The sequence below is a fragment of the Harpia harpyja genome, chromosome 10 (assembly GCF_026419915.1).
Source record: "Harpia harpyja isolate bHarHar1 chromosome 10, bHarHar1 primary haplotype, whole genome shotgun sequence".
Classification (NCBI taxonomy): Eukaryota; Metazoa; Chordata; class Aves; order Accipitriformes; family Accipitridae; genus Harpia; species Harpia harpyja.
The window spans coordinates 23,652,846-23,676,442 of NC_068949.1; the positions used below are offsets into that span (position 1 = coordinate 23,652,846).

Sequence of the window (23,597 nt, forward strand, 5' to 3'; positions counted from 1 at the left end):
TCCCTCTCACTGACCCACCAGTGATGAGGGTCTGAGTTCAGCTGTGCCATAATGGTTGCAGATTGCCAAAGGCAGACAAAATGCACCCCCAAGTTGGTCACAAAGCAGCAAATCACTGTAACCTGCATATATGTGCCTTTGGGTAGGAGCCAAGCTCAGCCTCAGTAGATGTAAGGGTGACTTGCACTGAGGGCTGTGGGCTAAGAGCCATACTAACCCCAGCCATCTGTACCATACAGTAGAACTATATTTGTTTGCAAGGGTCCTGTGGCCAGTAAAAGACAACATTTAGCCTGGGAGGTGGAACTAGAAACAGGCTGTCACGAGGTTTTCCTCTGCGTCAGCCTGTGATCAGTCAGAAGAGTCCCTCTAATGGCGCATCTTGCTGAGTAATCCAGAAAAGAGCTGTGAGCAAGCAACACTGTACCTTAGATCCGGCTATAACCAAAGCCGCTTGCAAGAGGAAGCCCGAGTGTCTTTATCACAGCCTGCTGTAAGGAGTGTGCTGGGCTCCCAACTGCTAGTAAGGATTGCTCTGCTGTTACTCCATGGTCCAAGATGCATTGTCATTGCAGGTGAACCAAGGTAACAGCAAAGCCCTGGGATCTGGTTTGGGATACCTGGAACACATCTGCCAACTGATTGAGAAGATTGGTCAGCTGCAGGAGCACAACCTGCGTCTCCAAAAGCAAGTGTGCAGCTTGCAGAAAGAGCAGAAGATGAGCCAGATAAAAGAGGTAAGCAGACACCATAGTATCTTCTATTAAATGATATACTTAAGGCCCAGATGGAAAGTTCCAAGTCTGTGTGAGGGAAGATGCTGATTTACTTGACCCCACACCCACCTGGGCAGGCTGCTCTGGTCTTCAGGGAGCCCTTGCCCACCACAGTGGGCTCAGCTTCCCTTGGGCTTGGGTTTCTGTTCTTGTTCAGGTTTGTTTCCCAGCTGTGCTTGCTTCTGTTGAGTTAAAATGCGTCCTTCTCACCTCATGTGATGGACAGCTCGAAGTCAGTAGCCTTAACTTCTCTACAGCTGAAAACTCCCAAGAACAATCCCTCCATCAATGCTATCAAAACAAAACATTTCCATGGACCTCCTTAGCGATTGTGTTTTGAATTAAAAGCTCGCTCTTTTCTTTCTGGTTTCAAACTGTCAAAATCCCAGAATTTCCCTCAAAACAGACACAATGGGAAAGAGAAGCAGTGGTACCACTACCCAAATCCATGTTCTCTTTCCCTTCCTGCACTTCTGAGCTGCCAAATGAAGAATCTCTGACATGAAACATCTCAGTGTTCCCATTTGTCTTTTTTTATCAGCCAGAGGTAGCTGGGAAATTTGACTGAAATTTGCAAATCATTTCAGCATCCTCCTAAACAGCACTTTTTAGCCCCTGCATATTTTGTTCGGCTCTACCCCACCTCTGCTTCTCAGTGCTTTTTCTTTGGCCATCACACCAGGTTTCCAGCTTTTTTCCTCCCCTTCCGTTCTATTTATTTTATCACTCCCCAAAGACAACAGAAGGGGTTTGTCATACTCAGCTATTTCTTCCCAGCCATGCTGTGCGAGTCTTTTATTCTCCTGACAGTGTCATTCCTCCCCCCGTACTGCTTTCCCACCTGCTGGGACTGGATCTGCAGTAGGTGACTGACGACTCCTCAGAGCCAAAGGCAAGTTGTGAGTCAGGTTGCAGAGCAGAGTAGCCTGTCATTTCCATGTACCCATCTCTCATGCCTAGAGGAATGCAGCCTCCTACATAGAGCCTGGGAATTGTTAACACATTTCCTGAAGCTTTACAACTGTGAGTCATTGCTCAAAGTAACTCTTCCAAGCTGCAACTTCAGGGTCAAATCCTCATCTGGTGTATGTGCCCCCTCCTCCCCAGCTCCCACTGAAATGAAAGGCACCATGCTTTCATTTAAATATTTGAAACTTTGATCTTTTTGGTATTTTCCAAGATCTCTCAGCGGTGCCTTCTCAGCTGCATTTGTCCCACACTGTTCAGTGGGGAATTGGACCCCCAGATGTAACATGCAGCACTTGCAATGTGCTCTGCAAAACTGGGTGCTCTCTCTCGGGTATCTCTGGGGTGCCTGCATCTCCTGTATCTGAGCAGCTCTCTGTCATTTTCCTCTTCAGAGTTACAGCCCCTCTGCGTAGAAGAGGAACACTACTACCCCCATGTGCCATGAGACTCAGAGATTGCTGTCCATACCGTGTCTTGGAGGGAGTCCTAAGCTACTTTCCAAACCATGTTCACTCTCCATGCAGACTATGAGCATGGAAAGGTTTCCATACCCCAGACATAGCTAGGGAAAACACAACCCCCAGAGCAGAGATGGGTTAGTGTGGTATTAAGAGCTGGTCGTGAGGATCGTAGGTAGCCAGTGCTCCTGATGGTGTTCTTGAGAGCTGTACAGACACCACCACAGAGACTGATGACATTTTGATCCTGTGACACAAAAGGAACACGGTTACTCCACAGCCGTTGCTTTACAAGGAAATCTTTAATGCTGTGGGCCAAAAGCAGCATCTTTCATCATATTTTCAAAGCAGCTTCCAAAGGTATAGGTAATGCAAAGTGCCATGCTGCTGTGGCAACTTATCCAAATAAGATGTTACATTAAAACTGTCAGTCGCCTGGGGGTCTCCAGAGGTGCTAAACTGGCATTGGCCTGTCCTGGTCCCAACACCAATAAACAGTTTGGTTCCCTTTCCACTTCAACTGGGTAAAGCTCGCCTTGCTTTCTACCCTACTAAACTCTTGTGCAACATGGTTGTGCAAGGTAGAAAATCTCCCCTTCCCACCATACCAGCTACAGCAGAAGTACACCAGCTGAAGTACCACGTACAGTGAATCTGACTGGTAACATGCAAGCAAACTATGGTAACCCATCAATAAAAATACAAGATATTGTTGTCTGTGCACATGCCAAAACAAATAACATTATCTTAAAATGCAAGTCACTGTTACAACAGATCTGTTTATTTATACAAATGCCTTAGCTGAGCAGCTCTGTGTTTAGAAACTTGTATTCAATTCCTTCTGGGAAACAAACCCCCAAAATGCTGAATATTAGGCAATTTAAGTTAAATACCAATGAACCCATGAAAAATCTATATTACCAACTTCAGGCTGCTTACCCTTTTACAGAATTAAATAATTTGTCTGGGTTCTGATGGGTCTCAGGACAAGGCTGGGCATCCCTGGGCTGGAATGATTGCAATTTGTCTGTACCATCGTACCACCTGGTTACATTGGGCTGTGGCAACCTAAGAGTCTGCATGCTTTCTTTTTGTCTGGTGTAGGAATACCTTCTGCAGCATTGCTCCTGTGGAGCTGCCAGTGTCTTCCTCAACTCATACCAAGACATGAAGACATTTTTTGCTGGGAGGAGCAGACCTCACAGCCTCTTGGTTCAGACTGGAAACCCTTCTGATCTTTCCATCATCCCAGAAATAGGAGTGAACACTGAAAAGCTAAGCAGCTGCAATGGTGAGTTCAAATAACTCTAACCTGCCCTACTGCTTGCCACCAGTTGGTGAAGTAAGCTGACCAGCAACTTCCTTTTCCCTAGGAAAGACAGATGGGAACAGCGCAAGGTGTTAGTGGAACTATACCTTAGCTGGAATTCTAAGAGATGCGTTTTAAAATGCTTTGTCTACACCTACAATTTTAACACTTGCTGCTTCACATCTGTGAAGCAGGACTTTTTACTTTGCAGCTGTGGCTACAAAGATTAGGACAAACGTGTTAGAAAATGGGTCTCTCTTTTGGAAACTTTGCATGCCTGAATGGGTCCATTAGTGGAGCCCCTCCACGTGGCTTTAAAATCCCCCCAACCAAGGTAGGATTTGATCTAAGATGGAAAGCCTTATGCCTGTTGTTAGTCTCCTACTCTCTCAAGCAGGCACAGAACACATTCCTGGAGGATGACTTATGCTATAGACCGAGTGGAAATAAGCCCCAGCTGCAAAGCTTGGATCCAGAGACCAACTTTTCCAGGAGGCTGAGAAAGACTGGGCTCAGCCTACTGATGATAAAGCCAGCTGAAAAGTCTGGATCCAATGTTAGATGTGAACCAGCCCACTAAGCGAGGCTGATTAGTTTATTTCAAACCTTGGACTTCAGCCTGCCTCTAATACCTGGTGCAATGCAGAACACCAACACACCTCCTAGTGAGATTGAGTCAGAGTGTAAATGGCCTTTGGGATCTCTAGTGCTGAGGCTCAGACATGCTCTTTCCTGGCAGTTTCAGAGCAGGCCTGGAAGGGAAATAAGACCATGAGGAAGCCATTAGAAAGTGCTGCCGTGGTCAGACACTTTACTGGAGCATTTACCTTCTTTCCACTATAGTGGCATGAAGACACATGGGGGCTCATCCCATCATTAAGTCCTTAGGGTTCTCATCCCATCTGGAGTTGCAGCTTGCTGGCAGCACTGCCTAGAGGCCATCTTAGCAGTCCTTGTGTTTCTTTGCAGGAAGAGGGAGATACCCAGAATCAGGAAACAGCCAGCCGGGGCTCAGGAAGTCATCAAACAATAGGAACAACAAGGAGAATGAGTTCAGAGAAGCTGGTAATATGGCTGAGAGACAGGCTTTTCCGTCAAAGGACCCTGCAGTAAGAAAGGTGAGTGGTAAGCTTGGAGCCAGACTCCGAGTGGGACCTGTGGGAGAAGCAGGGAAAAGTTCTACTCAGGTAGAGCAGAGTGGGGTGCCGGGAGAACAAGCCTGTCTGCTACTGAATAGGGCTGGGACAGTGAGGGCCAGGGTGCTCTGTGCCTCTCTGCTCCCAGCCTTATACGAAGACAGTGGCTATGTCTTTATGTCAAGAAAGGCACAGAGTACTGCTGCAGGGGAGAGGAGCACTACAGACAGCAGCATGGGCTTTAGCCCTCACTAACTCCAGATAACTCAACATGTGAACTCTGTCATAAGTATCTTCACTACTGCTGCTAGCGAGATTAAACCAAGCACACATTCATTACCACATATAAAAATTTTAGTGGGTCAGTTCTTAGCTGGCAACACTTATTACCACACTGGCAGCATATCAGTGTAATTAGCTCCAGTCCCCAAAGCATGTTTCAGGGAGACCGTGTTGCTGAAATCCAAGGGAGCCAGGACGAATGCTTCTCCTCTCCCTTTCTTTCCCATTGTTTGTGGCTGCCTCAGCACTTTCAGGTTCCGGCGGGGATCAGAAGTGCTGAAATGTCAGGGCAGAGGCTCTAATCAGGAGTATTCCCAGCCTGACAGGAAAGAGGAAGGAGTAGGTCTCTCACAGGAAAGACCTTCTTATGCAATTTCCACCCCAAAGTTGCAAATAGGTTGCAAATACTTCGATGAACTTCAGAAACCAAATCAAGGCTGAATCCTGAAAGGTGCTCTGTGCTCTGGCTTGTGTCCAGCCATCTTCTGCAGTATGAGCATTATTTTAAGCACATGGGAAGCCCTGATGACTTCACAGGACTGCAGAATCAAGATCCACACACCTTAAACTGAATCCTCATGCTCTCTTGTTACACCACACCTTAATATTGTCACTTAGTATTGCATTTTGTACCCTGAGCATGAAACGCCCCGTTTACTTCTACAGGGCAGCTACTATATGGGAATCCTGCTACACTAGTCCCCAGGCTACTAGGTGCTATACACATGAGCTGGCAGTGTAAACACAAAAGAGAGGCAGAGGAGGAAAGAAGGGATTATCACACACAGGAGAGACTGAATCCTAAAGAGATAAAGGACTTGACCAAGGTTATGGGTGGACTCCAGGGCAGAGCTGAGAACAGAGCCCAGTCTGTTCCCAGCACTGTGAAATGGTCTCACTGTCTTGTTATTTATCAGTGTATTTGCCTTTTGTTTTTAGGGTCTGGATGTCAGCAAGATCATCTCGGTATGTACTGCCTTTGCACAATATATTTAACTTGTACCTGCATTATCATGGACCAAGCCCCTGTAGTGCACAGCATTATACATGAACAAAAGAGGTTCACTGACCCCCGAAGTTTACTATCAAAGAAACAGACAGACATGTATTATGACTTACTGCGTGCGGTCCGTTGTCCTCCCAGCCCCGCTGCAGGCTACAGCTATCTAGCCTTCACGAACAGGCAACTGCTCAGGCTTTCTGTGATATTAGCACTGATTGCTTTTCTGGGACAACACCAGCACAATGAGGGACTAACTGCTGAGGCCTCCAAAACCCTTCCATAGCATACGTTAATCCTAGCAGCAAACACAAAGGTTTGATATTTCCATGAGTAAACAGTCTCACTTACGGGCAATTAACTCAATAGCACAGAAACCGGTGTTGCAGTTTTCAGCGGAGCCCATGACCTCATCTGAAGTTTTAAATGGAAAATTTAGCAGAGCCCCAAGAAGAATTACTGCAATTGGCTCTGCCTGGGCTGGTGTGTGGGGCTGGGCAGTCGCCAGGTTGTGCTCCCAAGGTGGCCACAACTCATGGAGTAATGGCTCTGCTGGTGGCACAGTGGGAAGGCACCTCGGGACGGGGCAGAACAATGCCCCGAACGTGACAATGGTTTGAGAACTTCACGGGAATCGTTTCTCCCCATTATGCTAGTCCTGAGGCATGATCTTTTTTGTTCTGTTCCCAAGGTTTTCCAGCCATTACTTTAGGAAATTTAAAACAATGTAGCAAAAAATAATGAGATTTTTTTGATGTGTGGCTCCTTTTCAGTTCATGAGTCCAGATGAGCTCAGCCCAGAGAGAACAAACATGAGGGAGGGCCTCATAAGACTCCCTGACCTCCTGATAATCTCTATTAGCATTTCAAATGTATGTGCCCAGTAGCTGTGGCTTGCAGACAGGGAAACAAAGGCTTGATCTCTTCTAATTCATGGTCCACAAAAGTCACCACCTTGAAAAGGGCTGATACCAATGCACCTGGCCTAATAGAAAGAAGGGAGTCAAGGGCTTTTTGGGGTTGTTTTTCTTGTAAAGGCCCCCCTGGGTGCATGTGAGTAGGTAGGAAACCAAACCGGTCTTTTCCTTTAGTACAGTATAACAATAAGGTGAAACGTGCCTTTAAGCAGCTACTCAGCACTCACCAGTGAAGTGCCCTCACTCTCTGAAACTTTAAGTCAGAACAGCAGGGTCCTAGATACAGAAATGTTACTAAATAAAATACAAAAAGGATGGTATTACTGACAGTTGATCTAGCTTGTCTCATTGTGTCCTATACAGGTACAACCTGGCCACTAGGCATCATTGCAGGGTGTTAAAAATTCTTTTGTGGGCCCTGACTCTTATCTGTCCAAAATGAAGCAGCTCCCCTCTTCCTACCACCCTGGAGTGCCCCAAAGCATCATATGTTGGCCAGATGAGGTCTGCCAGCAGCTAGCCTCTGGTCCTTCAAGTTGTGGTTTCTTTTTGCTCCCTAGGGTGAGAGCCATGCTTGGGGGAGAATGAGGGATCTTATGAGGAAGACACGGCTGAGAAACCAGAACAAGCTGGGGCTGTCCTCCGCTGCTCTGAAGAGGTCCTGCCCACAGTTGTACAGGTAAGGCAGAGCTGTGGGAGATTTTCACTTAGTGTTGAGAGGAGGTGGTGGGAGATTTACCCTGGTTGTTGCTGGCCAGAGAAGACCTCTCCTTACCTTCTCTCCATTGCACGTGGTGGTCATGGCCAGCACAGCCATTTGCTTCCTTAGTGCCCAGGTGCTCTGAGATCCCAACTGGATAATGTTACCTGTGTGAGAATAGTGGAAACATTAGGGTCCCTAAAAGAAGGTGCTTATCCCCAACAGGGCAAGGGGATGTTGACAATTAGCCAGAGCCATTCTATAACCTAATTATTTTTCTTTCTGCTCCCTCCTAAGCATTACAGTCGAGGTTAATGCTCTCCTCTATCCACCAAGGTGTGAAACCTTTCATCCAGTGGAACAGTAACCCATATTGCATCTGATATGTGATGGGATGGGACAGTCAGGATCAGCTGGAAGGTTTCCTGTCAGAGGAAGGGGAGATGAAGTTTGCTGAGTGTGTGCTCATGGCTGGGACCTGCTTGTTGCTGTAGCTGAACATTTGGGTCAAGCATGAGATCTCATTTCTGTTAAGAGATCTGTGCGGGTCCCTTGGGCAAGTTTGTCTACCAGGCTAGTTACAGCCTGGCCTCTGAGCTATACTCTGTGGTGCATGTCTATCTGAGGTGATGACATGCTGCCAGCTAGCTACCCCTTGCACAGATATTCCCTGTGCACTTGCCAAGTCCTCCCAGCTGGTCTGGTGAATTTGGGGTGTTTGCTTATATAATCAGGTAACAGGAAGAGCCTGGGTATCTTACTCACCAAAGCAGGAGCATTACATGGAGCTGTGCACCTCCCAGTGTTTTTTCAGCTGAGGTCTCGGTAACCTTGAGCGGAACAGCTCAAATGTGCTTAAGCCCTCCTCAGGTTTTAGAGGGTGTGATGGTAGGGAAACAGCAGTTGTTAAAGCACTCAGGAATGTCCCATTGTTCCCCTTAGACAGCCTGTACCTACCTTACAAAATGCATATGGGAACTGGGAATCTTGTAATAACAGCTGGAAAAAAAACCCCTCTGTAGTTCATGGAGTGATTTTTCCAGCTGGGAAAAGCTTGGTTGGGGCCCAAGCACACGTAACACGCAAACTTCCTCCTATTGTTTGGGAAACTGAAAGAAACACAAAGCAGAAAGGGATCAAACAGTTCCATCTAAAATAGACAGTGAACCAGCTGGGAAAAAATACAAACTCTTTTGAACCTTCCCTCTAAACCTGAATAGAACCAGGACTTTATTTGGGCTTCAGAAAAGTCCTGTCTCTGCAACCTCCCGCTTGGCCCTTTCTCTGCAGCACTGAGGACACTGCCGGTGCTCCCGGTGTGAGAATTGCAGGCTAGGTCCTCAGCTGACTACATCGATGTACCTCCAATAAAGGGCCAGCCCAATAGCTCCTAACAGAAATAGCTTTTGCTACTTTCACACATATACTGGACAACTACTACTGTCATGGAAATGCTGTACTGCGAGATGCCAAATGGACGATTTTTTACCTGGCTGTAACTGGGCAGCCCCAGAGATCTTGTACACTGATTTTTCCAGGCTGCTTTCTGTAGCTGGTGAAGAATGGCCTTCTCTTTTTTTTCACTAACTTTCTTCTCCCATATAGCTACATAAAACCCTTGCTTCTACTCATGCCCCTTATCTCCTTCCAGTTCCTCTTCTCCTGCTTCCTAGCTCTTATCCCCAGCCCTAGCTGTATTTGCTCTTGCTCTTTTTACTCCACACCCTGCAATAGCAATGCACTGACACTGGGCTTTTCACTGGTGCCTGGAAAAGCTGGTCACCTTGCTCCTATGGCATTTTGGATACATAGTTGCCCTCAGGTTCCTTTGAAATAAAAAGTTAGGTTTAGTGGATCAATGACAGCCCTGCAAATGCTGCTGGACAGGAGGCCAGGCCTTCCTACAGCAGTACCAGAATGGTAAAGCAAGAAAGTCTCACTTGTCTGCAGCTCTTGGCAAAGCAAATGTGGAAGCCCTGATACTCTCAGCATTTAAAGCCACTGTCTTTGTTATAATTTATGAAACATGTTTGTCCTGGCTCCTGGTCCTGTTTGTACATGCAGGCATATGAAGTTGGCTGGCTTTTGCTTACCCGGGCTTCCTTGGCTCAGAGACATCTCCCAAGGTCTTGAACTGGAACAGGTTGGAGCCTGGTGCCCTGTATTAACATACAGCTCTGAAGGAAGCAGAGATTTGTTGCTTTTGACAGCCAGTCCCACTTGAGTCATTTGGGCAATTAGAGAAAGTCTCTCTGTTTTTGTTTTTGTAACTAGGTCAAAGCAAATTCCCTTTCATGCTCCCAGTCTGCTTATGATGAATGATCTGCTCCAGGGCGGTTGTTTTGTTTTTCTTTTCTGTCTTTTTTTCTTTTTTTTAACATCCACAAAGGAATTCTCATAGTAGAGAGAGAGAACTTGGTTCTTCCAGCGGGAGAGGGGGCGGCCTGCCAAGGTAAACATACTAGCACAAGACTCAGTGGTTTGTCATACATTGTTCTAAACAGGCTCAGGTTTTCATTTCATTTTCTTTTTCCTGCTAGTACGTTTACTCCCGCAAAGCAACATCTATTTTGTGCAAAGGGCCAGAACAGGCTGATGAATGACTTGATCATGATATTATGAACTTAAGCAGCACATGGACCTGGATCTGACCTATGGCAGGAAAAGTGGATTTATTCCCCAAACCGTTGCAGAATGATCCCTCCACAAAGAGCAAGGAACTCACTTCCAGCTCAAATGACCCCCAAGACAAGAACTTTTTGTCTTTCCATTCTGACTGGTTTAGTGACAGAAAACTGTTCTCAAATGATAGTGGAGCATCATACAGTCAAATACTTGCCCTAGTTAAACAATTACAGTCTGATGCTGCTTTGAACAGTGAGGAGAGAATCTAAGCCTGGCCTGTGAAAGCTGTTCTGCAAATTCTGCAGGAGCCTACCTTGATCAATTTATTGCCTGTACGTTGCCACTCCATCTGACATTATAAAATGTGTGAAGTTGTCTCTGGCTAGAATGGTGTTACAAACGATCCCCAAAAATCCAGGGTCAAGTTGTGCATTAGCACCTTCGTATCATTCTTCCTGACTTTCCCTAGCTCCCTTTGAGGACAAACAGACAAGCATGCAGTCTCCCGCTACTTGCCATGACTGCTGCCCAGAAGCAGACTGGCCCAGCAGTTGTTCCAGTCCTGGCAGAGGTACAGAGCCAGCCATCTCAGTGAAAGCAATTGTATTCAGGAGTTTTTCTGATGCTATCCCCAACCCCTTTCCAGGGCAGGATCTAATTTTGGAAGGTTTGGGCAATGCCAGCCTGGCATTCCTGTGCAGACACACCCACCTGCGTATCTATGGGAGCTGCAGCTTTAATGCAGCTGTGTGGGAATGAGCTAACCTCAAATTACAGTATCTTTCATGGTAAGGATGCTAGTTTCAGTCTGACAGCCACCAAAAGCTTGCTGCTGTATGATGACTACTTTGTGGTTAGGGTGAAGTAAGTTAGGAAGGACAGTGCAGTTCTAACGTTACAAAAACCCCATCTTCAGTATTGTATGGCAAAGGCTGAAAAGGGCCCTAGAGCCTCAGACCCAGGTCTGAACGCTGCTCTTGACATGGGAAATTACTACCAAGGGAGATCTCTGTGCTCAGGGTTGAGAAGCAGCCAAAGACTTAAAGAATAACATCAAGGCAGAAGTTTGACCATTCCATTGTAAAAGAATTAAGAGCTGAACAAAACAAAAATTGTACATTTAGATTAAAAAGAAAACAAATTAGTAGCCGGCAAAATAAAGAGTCTGCACCACATCAGTCAGGACTTTGAGTTGAAAACTTCTTCAAATCAAAGATTTGAAGTAAACAACTATTATTATTATTTGAAATAAATAGCTATTTACTTTCTGTAAATAGCTTTGAAATATTGCATTAAAAATCCCAAACCTACAGCTTTTCTTTCTTAAACAGCAGCTGTTTTTAAAAAGTGTTCCAAAAGGTTTGTCTTTCATGAGGCCTGAGCTAACTAAGCCATTACAACCAAACAGGATGCATTACACTTATTTCAATTGTATGTAATAAATAACCAACAAAAAGTTAAGTTGGAGACAGTCCACAGCAGCTAGCTTAGTGTTGTTCTTCAAAACGTCTCATTTCCTACTTAGTACTTCAGGCCAGAATTTTTAACTTCCCTGTGACATTCACCCACCAGTCTCTCCCCCTCGCTTCCAGCTAGGCAGAAAATACTGGTTGCTCTCAACAAAATGATGTTTGTGTCCATCCATTACATTATGACTCCATGCCAAGTGCTGCATTTTGTAGCTGTCTTTTCTTGGATGTTGCCACAAATATTTGGACAGCATCTGTTTTGGAATTTCAAACTGGAGAGGGGGAAGCTGCTTTGGGTGCAGCTTGGATGTTGGGTACATATGCATAGCATATTAATGCTAAAAACACAGCCATGCGTTCTGACCACTGTCAGATTTAATTGTATTTTTCCATTTGTTAAGGCCAGATATTATGTCTTCGGAGCTGAAGAAAACTGAGAGGAACTCCATGATCGTTCTGGGGCAAAATACAAAGAATGAAAACATATGGCCTTTCTGATAACCCCAGTCAAATGGAACAAGGTAAAATAAGTAAAGCAGCATATGTTTCTTTGTGGGTTGGGGTTTTTTTTGCCTCTTCTCAGCACAAAAATGAGACAGTCCTGTTCCTTCATCCAGACATGATCCAACATGCAAAGACAGGAACAGGTCAGAATTTTGTATGGATTTATGCCAGCTGAGGACTAGCCCATACACCTTCATTTTAACAGTCCCCCTGCTTTTTCTTTAAAAAAAAAACAAAAAACCCACCACAATTTAAACGCCTTTGTAGTCATATAGGCTACATCATGCAGCCTTTTTACAAAAAGTACAGCAGCAAATTCATTTTTCTGCCATCAGTCAAAAGACTCCCAAATAATAAGCCAGCTAGATGTCTTGGGAAAGAGACAATCTGCCCATAATCAAGACTAAAAGAGAACCAGGCTCAGCCTCATCTTCCACCTTCCCAACTCAGCCCATGGGTTAAACGCGGAGAAACCCTTTCTAATCTCTCACATTCACTGCGTGTTTCTGTTTCAGGAAGGCAAAGTGGCAACACCAATGGACACAAAACCAAGAACCCCCGGATTACTTCGTGCAACTGGCATCCTACAGTTGTCAACAGAGCAACTCCGATTTGAGCATTGGAAGGGAAAGTGGGAAGGGGGAGGTTGAGAAGGGTCTGCGGACTGATACATGCTCAGCTATGTACTGTTTCGCTCCTGAATCTGAAGTATACGTACAAAAGTCAAGCTACAGATGAAAATTGCTGTTGGCATCTTGGCAACATAACCAAGAGACTTTTAAATAAGATTTGGAAATTATTCCTCCTCTTTGGGTTACGAACAGAATTGCCCGAAACATTGAAGCTTTTAAGTTATCATTGCTTTCTGGGGACCTTCTCCAGCTGAAATAAACTTAAGCTTTATAGCACACAGCAGCATCTAGAAGAGTGCCAGGAACTCCTTGCCCAGTGACAGAAGTGGCTGTTGGAAGGACAGCCTCCTCCCTCCCTCCCTCCGGGGGGGGGGTTGAGTTGCAGTCTCTGCTTGTCCCCAACACAGCTCCTCCCTTCAGAGCAGCATTGGGCCAGCTGTGCCATTTTACTGGAATCCAATGGGAAAACCAAGTCTGCAGAGCCAAGACTTCCTATGAGGCCATTCCTGACTCCACCATGAGTTTCTAATCCTGTAGGCCTGCTCCTTGTGCGGAGGCCCCTCGATTCCAGCGCTACCCTACACAGAAGTTGGCATCGTGCAGGCTCACTGCAGAGACCAGAGTGAGGGGCACTGCAGGAATCAGCCTTTCAAGCGACTAGAAGGTGCATCGAAGGCAACACCTCAGCTTCACCAGGCAGCCCAGCTCTTATACTATCACTCAGGGGCAAAGGGCAGAACCAGGCTTGAATTCCTACTTTTAAGTTGCAGGTTAAGTCCTTTGACTGTGCAGGTGGGGGCCTGAGACTGTAGGTGGGGTAGTCATGCTGCTGTATGGCTCAGCCTGTACTCTGCTGGGAAAAGGCAAGAGGGAGAACAGAGCTGCAAGGAAGAGTTATTCAAATACATACATCCTTTATAAGCTGCCGCTCTTTTGGGCCACATTAACAACCATGTAACACTATGGCCATGTTTGGTGGCTGCCTTATTGCCACGTGTCTGCTGATTCCAGACTCAAGGGACAGGCAGCACATGCTTCTGAAGATCCATGGTTGCAGTGGTCTCTGCACACCAGCTCTTATATTGGTACTAGCACAATAATTAATGCACATGGAGTAAAGATTTATTTAAACCAACATTGCCTCTTGTTTAAAAGATTATTCTACCCCCTAAATTACAATATAATCGCAAGTCAAGTAATTGCTGTTTAAAAGTCCCTCCCTAAACCTAACTTGCCTGGGAAACAAGATTTGAGAAACTGGCAGGAATGGATCAACTTCAGCAGGTTTAGCCTTCGGTAACAGATGCTTCCCCCTTGCTCACCCAGATCTGCTAGAGCCCTTGGAGTCCTCAAAAGGAGAGCAGGATCTCTTCTGAGATTCCAAGCACCCCAGCCAAGCTCTCCCAGGGCAGCTGTAGTTTGCAGGGGTGAGTGAAAGCAGCAGCCCAGGCCTGGTTCTCCAAGTACTCAGAAGGGTTGTTACTTAGCATCTCCAAAAAAACCCAACAGCCAAACCCCAATAAAAAAAGAAAAAAAAAGTCTGTGCTGACTCAAAGTTAGCACCATAAAGTAGGTGTTGTGTTTAATGTTTCAGTTGTAGCTGCTGCTGCAGGAGTTGGTTATTCACTGTATATCTTGCTAGCTTCATCCAAAGCTAGAAAGATTTATAACTTGATTATTCTGTGAATAGTCTGTATAATTTCCATAAATACAGGGGACTAAAATCCTGCATTAACTTACACCCTCCATTATTCTTCCAGCTTTACAGAGACTGTAAGGAATGTGAATCAGTGCAAACTGAATTTAAAGTGTTTTAAGACATAGATAGCATCATGAACTGGTATGCCCCACCACCTCCATTCACAGTATTGGTTGTGGTTGTTTTTGTTTTGTTTTTTAAATGAACTAGCACTCTTTTTTTATTACAGCATTATATGAAATATATTCATGTATTTTCAGAAATATTTATAACATGTAAGATACTGTATAGTTCTCCACTCCAGGATACATTGTAATACTAGCATAAGAAATTTAATAAAAGCATCACTATTATGATACTTGTTTTCAGGTACTTTATTAATGAACACCTTTATTAACTACACCTTGTAGTATAGCAAGGTTTCAGGTGAGCATAGCTGGTCAAGAAAGGAATTGTTACCTGCAAGCTTTTAAAGAACTTCTTTAGCTCTGGCAAAGAAGGAGGTTTGTTCTTTTGAGGCTGGTGGTGTTCTGAAAGATCCAGAGAGCAAAGAGAGCCTTTGGAAAGTTCAGATACAGCCAAGCATGGATGTTCATTTTGAGCAGTCCTATATTAGGTGCTGTTGCTGGACTTTGCTTCTAAAACCACAGAGTGGGCAGACATGGCAGGGCACACACACCACTTCCACAGGAAAGAGTGAAGGCACCAGGGACGAAACATGCTGATGTTCAGCATTCAGGTTTCTTTCTGAGTATCTGGGTTCATTAGCAGCACCACACAGCAGCCTCCACTGATAGGTGCTGGCTGTCCTCAGGGCTGCTTTTCCTCAACTTCTTCGTTCATAGCCCACGGCACCCTCCTGGGCAAAGCAGCTTTCCTTCATCTGCAGGAGTCTAAGCCAATGCCTACAGCAACCCACAACACCTTTAGTTCAGCTTGTATAACCAGGCAGTATGGAGTGAAGCTAAAGAGGTTGCTGACACAAGAAGTCACATGCAGTTACTCAGAAGAAAGTAAAGGAGAAAAGTCAATGAGACCCAACTAAAGAAAGTACAGGCCTAGGGGGGGGGGAAAAAAAAAAGCCAGAAATTCACCTGTGAAGGTAGAAGGGAAAGAATACACTTTTGCAGAAGAGAAAATTGCAAAACAAAGCAGCAATGAAAGCCACTAACACCCCAGTGGAAGAGGAAAACAGGCTAGGAAGAGGGGTACAGCACACCAGAGGACGAAACCTCTGTGTTGCCTAGCTTTCACGCTGTGCTTCCCACTGCTGCTGCCCTTCCCCTCCTGCTAGGGACCGAATAGCAAGCCTCAAGCACAGAACACTTCCCACAGAGTGGATAAGGGAAGTAAGTTCACTTCTCTGCCCACCCACCTCCACTTACCACTGCATGTGCCCTACACTAAGCAGCAGATCCATGACAGCATGATCCAGCTCTGCACCAGAAGGGACTGTCCCTGCAGGAGAATCTACCCGATCCCCAGAGACTACATGCCCAGAGCTCCCTGCCACTTTGGGATGGTTCAGCAACCCCATGGAGGGCAGCAGGGAGCAACTGGGCAGGGACTCTCCTCCCCAGTCCCTTCAGCCTCCACACAGACATCTACGCTCTCTACACAAATATCTTTGTCTGCCTTAATGAGGCATGGGAAGACTCCAGCAGCAGCCAGGAAGGTGTTTAGATCTTGGCTGGCACACACAGTTAAGAGCAGTGCCAGAGCACCCTGCCTAGTGTACTGAAAAGGTGTGGTCTATATTACTCCTCTAATTGCCCAGTTAATTAACATTACAGACAGGTGCTAAAGACTTGTTATAAGGCACACTGAGTTTACACTCTGCTTTCCCAGACAGGGCTCCACCTGCAACAAGGACATATAGTTGCCAGAGGCACTCCCTGAAGGAGGAGGCTGTTCGACTTATCTCCAGCTGATGATTTCTCCAGCCTGTGATCTCCTTCACTCTCCCACCATACAGCTTGGAAGAGTCTTATCTTCTCTTCTTCCGATTAGATTTTAAAAGCAGGCAAGACTAAGAGCACTGGATATCCTGGAAGTGGCAGTTCTGCTAGAAAAGTAAAAACATTCTAAGATGATCCCTGAAATTTCTTGTTGGAGTAAGAAAGGAATTAAAAAGAAGTTCCCAGCAACTGTTAACACCTTCAAATCACACAGTATGGACAGAAGCCAATTAAATAGAACAATATCTGCTACCTCAAGTGAGATACTGTTCAGTTCTTTGCTTCCATGCATATAAAAGCTGCTCTTCCCCTTTAAAGGCTCCTAAGCAGTATGATTAAGACTACTCCCCTGTTAGGGGGAAATTTCTAATCAAGTCAGGGGGGAGAGAAAAAGATATTTTTACTTCCCCTCAAGCATACTTGCTCAAGGACTACCCCATCAGCAATAAGGGGATCTCCATGTGAGTGCAAGCACCAGAGCTCCCCCAGCCTGGGCAGGAAGAGGGGGTGGAGCCCCTTTCCCCCTCCACCATCAGGAGTGGTTTGCTGGACTGTTTTTGCCCAGGACCTCAGGAAGCTGAGAATGATCCTGCTCAGCTGCTGTGACTGACCACACCACACTGAGCTGCTGCTGCTGCTCAGAACAGCAAGTTTTATTTCTCATCTCAAAAAAGCACATCCGTAGCAGTGTTATGCCAACAGTCATATCAAATTAGCTTTAATCCAAGAGCTTTGAAGACTCCTGTCTACTCTTACATGAAGGTTTAAGATTAATCTTTAAATCAAGTTTGATTTTTTTCTTGAAGTTCAAACCACATAGGCCCTTTGATTTTTTTCAGTTGGAATGAAGTTTCTTCCCCTGTTCTCATCCTCCAGAAAAAAAATTCCACCTGCCCTTTTTTGTTTCCAGAGCAAGAGAGGTAGGTTCATGTACAGCATCATTAAGGCGGCCCATTTGTGTAGTGCTTTGCCATACCTGCCTCTTAGTCCTGCCACATAAGGACAGCCCTGACTTACCTAGTGAGCTCAGGGGCAAGTGGGCAATTCCCAGCTCCCCTGCACAGTCAAATACCAGCTCTGCAGCCCTAAAGGAGAAGTGGCTGCAGGATTTGCTTTTAATTAGTTTTACTGCACTTCTACTCAGTGTTTGAGGAGCCAAGGTAAGTACTTTTGAAGGCCACCTTAGCCACTGACAGAAATGCAGACACCACCCAGCATCCCTCCTGTCTCAGTGTGCAGCTTCCCAGCAGCCCAGGCCATGACAAGGGCTCCCTCTTGACAGCAGCAGACAGTTAACACTAATACCAGAGCACAGTGACAGCCAGAAAGTGAGATGGATTCAGAGAAACAGCATTTGGAAAGCGCTCTCACAGCCATCAGGATAATTTTTGCCTTGCAACAAAGGCTCACAGCCAGGGTGCCCAAGACATACCTGTTCAACCCTATGTGCTCTAGGCCAGCAAGGAGTCCCACAGACCAAGTGGGTTTGACAGCCACTTTATTGTAATACATTGATTTAATGCGTTACAGGCACCTTCATTTGCTGCAGCACAGCAGCCACAAGCACCATGCAGAGAGCTGCTCCAGTTGCCACAGCAGCAAACCCCAGAGCCCAGGGGGCTACAGCATGCACAGCTGCTCCTGTGAGGGAAGAGATGCCCCAGTTAACACTCCCCCAGTAAGGCACAGGGATGCCTTAGGGGCTCAGTCGTTCTGCAGGAAAGACTTAGACCAGCCCCCTTCCCCAGCCTGGCTGTGCTGGCACACTTACCACGGCCATCTTTGGCTGTGTCCCATCTTAGCTCATCCTGGAGGAAAATCACAGGGCCTTTGCTGGAGACATGAGAGGCACTGTCCTGAAGAGGATGCTCAGCACTCCTTTTACCCCCTACAGAGCAATATGAAGGTTTTAGGTGAGAAGGTATATAGCCATGAAGGTCAGCAAGCTTTGTCCAAGTCAGCTTCTCAACACATGAGAAGCTGTGAAGACCAAGCCTTTCCTGTGAGTCAACACAGAATTAAGAGCCTATGAAGACCTCTGCCTTTTTGGCATAAGGGCAAGGGCCCTTCCTCAGTGGAAAGGAAGACTTGTCAGTGCCTTGTCAAGCTGTCCATGGCTCAAGGGAACTAGTCCATAGACTACATATCCCCCTACATCCCAGCTTGGAGGCTAGACCCCTGTTGCACCTTTGGATGGGGAAGCAGGGAGGCTAGGACACTTACTGGCTCTAGCAGGACAAGTGGTGGTGCAGGACACCTGTACAGACCGGTGGCACACTGAAGCACTGCAGTGCAGGAACACCTAGAAAGAATGGGACACAGCCTGGAATCACTCAGGCAGTATCTGTAGACAGGTGATATCCCAGCATGGTGCATTGACCCTGGCCAGCAGCTAAGCACCCGTACAGCCACTTCCTCACTCCACTGACCCTGGCCCAGCAGGTTGGGGAAAGAAAAGAAAGAGCAAAAGCAAGAAAACCTGTGGCTGGAGAGATAAAGGCAGTTTGATAAGTGAACAAGAGGGATGAAGGGAAGAACAAAACCAAAGCATAAATGATGCAAAGGCAATTCACCCACCCCACTCCCACAAGCAGACTGATGCCCAGCCAGTCTGAGCATCAGCTACATTGGAAGACAAAATCCTCCAGTACTTATTGCTGAGCATGACATCATACAGCATGGAATATGTCTTTGGCCAATTTGGGTCAGCTGTCCCATCTGTGCTGCCTCCCAGCTTCTAGCCTACCCCATGCCTACTCACTTGGTGTTGAGAAACAGCAGAGTGAGGAGAAAAAGCCTTGATGCTGTGCAAGCACTATTCAGCAAATGGCTAGAACATTGGTGTGTTACCAACACTGTTTTAGCCATAAATCCAAAACCACAGCACCATATGGGCTGCTGTGAGGAAAGCCAACTTCATCCCAGCCAGATGCACCTGGTCACAGAAGGGAGAAGGCAGAAAGATTGCTTTGCCTTGCTTCGCATACAGGCTGCAGCCTTGTAGCCCCCACTGCAAGGCAGCTTTGATACCTTTACGATACACCTTCAAACGTGGTCAGATTTGGCATTATAGCACTTCTCCCTGACACCTGGGACACAGCTGTCCAAGCACCACTATACTGTGACCACTGCTAGGTACAGCTGGGACCAGTTCTCAGTATTAATTGATCCCAGGAGCACTGAGCAAACAGTACAAGGCATGGTGAACTTCATGAGCTTCTGAGCAGTTAAGTCACATGAGTTTCAGAGCCCAGATGCTTCCCAAGTACCAAAAGCTATTTCCAAGTAATTTTGGCCAAGAAATTTAGTTTAGAGAATATTGATTAGCATAGTTAGAGCACACACCCTAAGCTAGTTCAAGAGAACAGCTTAGGCAGCAAGCTAGTACTTGCTTAAGTAGATCTACCCTTTCAGTAGTCTCACTTTCTGTCACACCCCTCCAGTGATGCATCTTACCTGTACCACATTTGTCTCGGGGAGGCGGGGTGAGAGAAGTGTTTCTTGCATCAGCCTCTCCCCTTCTGTTCCAGGAGGGGATTTTGCTAGTCTTTGGGCCCCCTCCCCTCCACAAGGCAGCCAAGAGTCTCATAGTTATGAAGTGGTTCTTATTGCTCATACACGTAACTTGTCCTCAATAGGAAGCTAGGCAACCAGGACAGGATCTTACCAGCCCAGAGAGCATCTCTTGGGAAATGGAGTCCACAAAGGTGAATGTGTAGAGGGTAAAACGCTGGTAATGAGAGGGGAACAGTAGTCCTGAGGCAAGACTCAGAGGCACCAGCTGTGTCTGATAGTTGTCCCCTGCATAAGGGCACCTGAGAAGGAGAGGTCAGCAGTGAAAAAAGTGCAAGTCTTGCCCTGACCCAAAGCTATTTACGAGTCACTCACCCATCCACCAAAACAGGCCACTGCAGCTGTTGCTGGGGATTGATACTTGGTGTGGCCCAGCAGTGGTGCAGGACCAAAACTAGGTCTGGGTCTGTTCTCTGAAGGATCTTGACTTCTGCATAAACAGGGTCTCTCAGAGTCTTCACAACAGGATAGTCGCTGTCAGTATAGTAGGAAGTATAGCTTCCATCTGGGACAGAAGAAACCCAAGAGCCATTTTAGAGCAGGAACAAAACAGAAGGGGGCAACCTGAGAGCATCCTTTATAGCCATGTAAGTTCCCACCGTGGCGGGGAAGCAGCAGTGCCAGGTTCACCCATCAATACTCCCTTACTACTCAGCAGAGACCAGAGCCCTGCACCAAGAGGCTTGAGCAAGTCCTGCAAACCTCTCATACCTGAGGCAATACGCAGCTCCAAGGACAGAGGACCTGGCTGGGACACAGGAGGGAGCGGTGGCAATGTGAAGACCTGAACGCTCAAGGGAATGAAGCTCCCAGTGATGGAGTAACTACAGCGGACATGTAACCTGGTGGGACAGGAAAACCCCAAATCAAACAGATAAGAAAGGAGATGGAGTGACCTTTCTCCAAGATGGCAATGTAATATCTGCTTTAATTAGTCATATCCCCAATCTTTCCTCCAACACTTCCTTTTAACAAATACTTGGAATTCTCTTCAGAGTTCAGATCTGAGTCTGCAGAGTGTCACTGGTCAGCACCAGCTTTATTCCCACTAACTAGAGAAATATCAGTCCCTAGCATACTCCAGTGCCCTGTAGGGAATTCAGAGCTTGTGACAAGCAGGAATTTCTCTAGTGACGTTGAACACAGTGGCACCCAGCAATACCAGCCCCAGGGTATTACCTGAAAGTGCTATCCCTAGTGACAGAGCCAAGGCTCCCAGTCTTCACATCCCTGGATGCCACCAACTCATTCTCATATATGGCCTGGTCTCCAGTCACCTGGAATGACAGACCAGGCACTGTTGCTGCAGTAAAGTCAAGCTGGATTAATGCCATGCTGGAGAACAGCATTTGGCCTCTGGAAGTCTGTAGGGTGCCCATTAAGTAGTCAAAGCCATGTCAGGTTGTTCCAGGTCTGCAAGCTCCTGCTAGTCCAGCCTAGTGACAGCTGCAGATCTTACCTGAAAAGTGGTGCCACAGGCAGAGAGTGGGAACTGGTACACAACAAAGGCATTGTTTTTCATGACAGGGACGCAGCCAGTACTGTGTCCACTGGCCAGTTGCACAGAGTCCAGGATAATGGGTGGCAGGGTCACATCCCGAGAGACAGCAATAGAAAACTGGCCATCTGGTCTGCAATGAGCTGTCACTAGAGGAAAAGATATAATCAGTCTTGAGCTCAGGGAGAAAAGAGATGGAAAGGAGGCTTGAACATCACAGCAAAGACAAGGCCAGCAAGTCCTGCAAGTTCTCCTGCCTGTACCCCGCAAAGCAAGTGCCAAGCACAGCAAGACAAGTGCAACCAGCTCTAACAACAACACTGATTCTAGCCATAAACCCAGGTCTGTTGCAATATACATGAATGGGCTGGACACTTCAATGGGACAGAGTATTCATAACAGCCAAAAACATAGCCATAAGCCACCTGCAGAACTGGTACACACCAAAACTGCTCTGCCAGGGAAGTGAGGAATCCCAGTTTGCAGCTCCTCCAGGAGGAGGGGAGGACAGTTGCTCACACTTACCTGTGTTACCAAAGTAACAAGGCTTCACCCTGTCCCTAGGGTCATAGCAGCAGCCTCGCACTTCACAGTCTCCCTGGCTGATAGGCAAGGAAGCACACAGCAGCCGGTCTTGGCTGAGGACAGCAGAACAGACACTACTGCTTGGAGCATCCAGGGCTGGAAGAAACAGCAGGAGTTTGCAGCTAAAGCACAAGAGCAGGGGGACAAAGATGGAGGACATTGGTGGAAGGTGTCCTGGTGACTCTGCATACAAATTAAGGGAAGTTAAACTCAGATGACAGTCCCTGGAGCTGGCATGGAAGCCTGCTCAGAGGAGACCTGCATTTCCCTGGAACAGAGACACCCCCTGAAGCCATGTACAGGAGACTGGACTGCATGGGATCTGTCAAGATAAAGGGTTCTGGTTCAACTGTGGTAGTGAGGAAAATCATTGTACCTAGTTTCTGGCTCAATCCCTGAACTTGCAGGGACTCATGCAGTCAGAATATGTCTAGGAGACACAAGAACATTCACCTGCTGACCCTACAAAGGAGCCACAAGTCCCCAGCAAGTTGGTGGCTCCTGTGTCCAAACCCTTCTCCAGGGAGTCTTCTGCACAGCAGTAAGTCCCCCTTCCCAGCCCCCAGACTGATTAGGAACAGCCATCCTAAAGGAAGGGCACTCATCACCACAAGATACAAGCAGTGTTTCCCAAGGAGCTGTCAGAGTCTTACCAGGAAGGTCCACAGGGCACCTGAGCAGCTTTTCTTCATGAAGAGCCTTTTGTCCAGCAGCATCTGTTCCTTCAAGCCCAACCAGCATGAAGTAATTGCCATCCTGGGGGAGAGCCACACCAGTCAGGGCAGCCAGAGCAGCAGCAGCCACACTCCCAGCAGAACCCCTAAGGTCACTCACCCATTCAAAGATGTAACAGCCAGTATAGGAGACTGATACTTTCCTGGAGTCATCTGGAGTCCCAGATACGAAAAGCCCACAGTCAGAGTCATTCTGCAGAGTATGGGCTTTCCCCTCAGTATCTAGGGAAAGAGGAGACAGCAGCAGGAGCTTCAATATCCCACATTGAAGATGGGGTCCACTACAATCCTACCTTTCTGTAGGAAACAAGGCCCTAGCCAGTATTAGGGTCTGGGCCAGCAGGGGTGTGGGAGGGAACCCAACAGCCAAGACCATCTAGATCCAGGCACAGCACTCCACCAAAACCCTTGACTGTTGGGTGATATAAACAGCCCCCTGGTTATGCAAGATGCTGTGAAGCTGTTAGACAACACTTCACATCAAAACCTGCCCCTTTCTCCTCATTCCAGGCATACCTCTGCACTGTGCAAAGATACAGCAGTAAGAAAGCCTCTTGACACCACCCTCACTTACCCCAAGTAGTCAGCACAAAGGAAGCATTCCCTTCCCAGCCTGGAGGTAAGGTGAGCTGCAGGCTTTCCTGGCCACAAGCCAGCAGGGTGGGATCAGAAAAAACACTTCCCTGAGCCCCCACAACAAAAGCAAGGGGACCAAGAAACCCCCAGAAGAGCATAGCTCCAAATGTAGCCCTAGGCTGTCCTACGACACCCAT

At 46.9% G+C, this 23,597-nt stretch overlaps 3 protein-coding genes across 9 annotated transcripts in view; 1 reads left to right on the plus strand and 2 right to left on the minus strand.

Annotated features, from left to right (window-relative positions):
- HELLS (helicase, lymphoid specific) overlaps positions 1-4,468 on the minus strand; it is a 71,147-nt gene extending 66,679 nt beyond the window's left edge. For 3 of the 4 annotated variants that reach the window (XM_052798590.1, XM_052798588.1, XM_052798587.1), the window contains exon 1: positions 4,340-4,468. The gene's annotated coding sequence lies outside the window, so the exon portion shown is untranslated. Of the gene's footprint in view, positions 1-845; positions 1,024-4,339 lie in introns of those variants that run through there. The other variant, XM_052798586.1, reaches the window with a different exon arrangement.
- Positions 1-14,834, plus strand: part of LOC128146801 (uncharacterized) — a 32,622-nt gene extending 17,788 nt beyond the window's left edge. For all 4 annotated transcript variants that reach the window (XM_052798592.1, XM_052798593.1, XM_052798596.1 and 1 more), the window contains exons 3-9: positions 576-737; positions 3,308-3,494; positions 4,482-4,630; positions 5,870-5,896; positions 7,408-7,526; positions 12,043-12,162; positions 12,661-14,834. In XM_052798592.1, the coding sequence (XP_052654552.1) occupies positions 576-737; positions 3,308-3,494; positions 4,482-4,630; positions 5,870-5,896; positions 7,408-7,526; positions 12,043-12,139 (741 nt within the window). In that variant the 3' untranslated portion in view covers positions 12,140-12,162; positions 12,661-14,834. The remainder of the gene's footprint in view (positions 1-575; positions 738-3,307; positions 3,495-4,481; positions 4,631-5,869; positions 5,897-7,407; positions 7,527-12,042; positions 12,163-12,660) is intronic.
- Positions 14,835-17,950: 3,116 nt separating this feature from the next.
- LOC128147185 (zona pellucida sperm-binding protein 4-like) lies at positions 17,951-23,597 on the minus strand. The gene is made up of 12 exons (XM_052799567.1): positions 23,399-23,597; positions 22,925-23,046; positions 22,744-22,846; positions 22,031-22,186; positions 21,467-21,654; positions 21,187-21,284; positions 20,719-20,849; positions 20,323-20,512; positions 20,102-20,249; positions 18,658-18,736; positions 18,206-18,322; positions 17,951-18,075 (listed from the first exon to the last, which is right to left on the minus strand). The coding sequence occupies exons 1-12, from the start codon at positions 23,595-23,597 to the stop codon at positions 17,951-17,953; spliced, it is 1,656 nt and encodes a 551-aa protein (XP_052655527.1).

Excerpts from the sequence above, each read along its gene's own strand:
- LOC128147185 (XM_052799567.1), bottom strand. The coding sequence starts at position 23,597 with ATGGGTGTCGTAGGACAGCCTAGGGCTACATTTGGAGCTATGCTCTTC. Across the intron at positions 21,285-21,466 it reads CCTGTGGCACCACTTTTCAG|GTGACTGGAGACCAGGCCAT; the intron begins GTAAGATCTGCA and ends CTGTCATTCCAG. Across the intron at positions 18,737-20,101 it reads AAGAGATGCTCTCTGGGCTG|GTGTTCCTGCACTGCAGTGC; the intron begins GTAAGATCCTGT and ends CATTCTTTCTAG.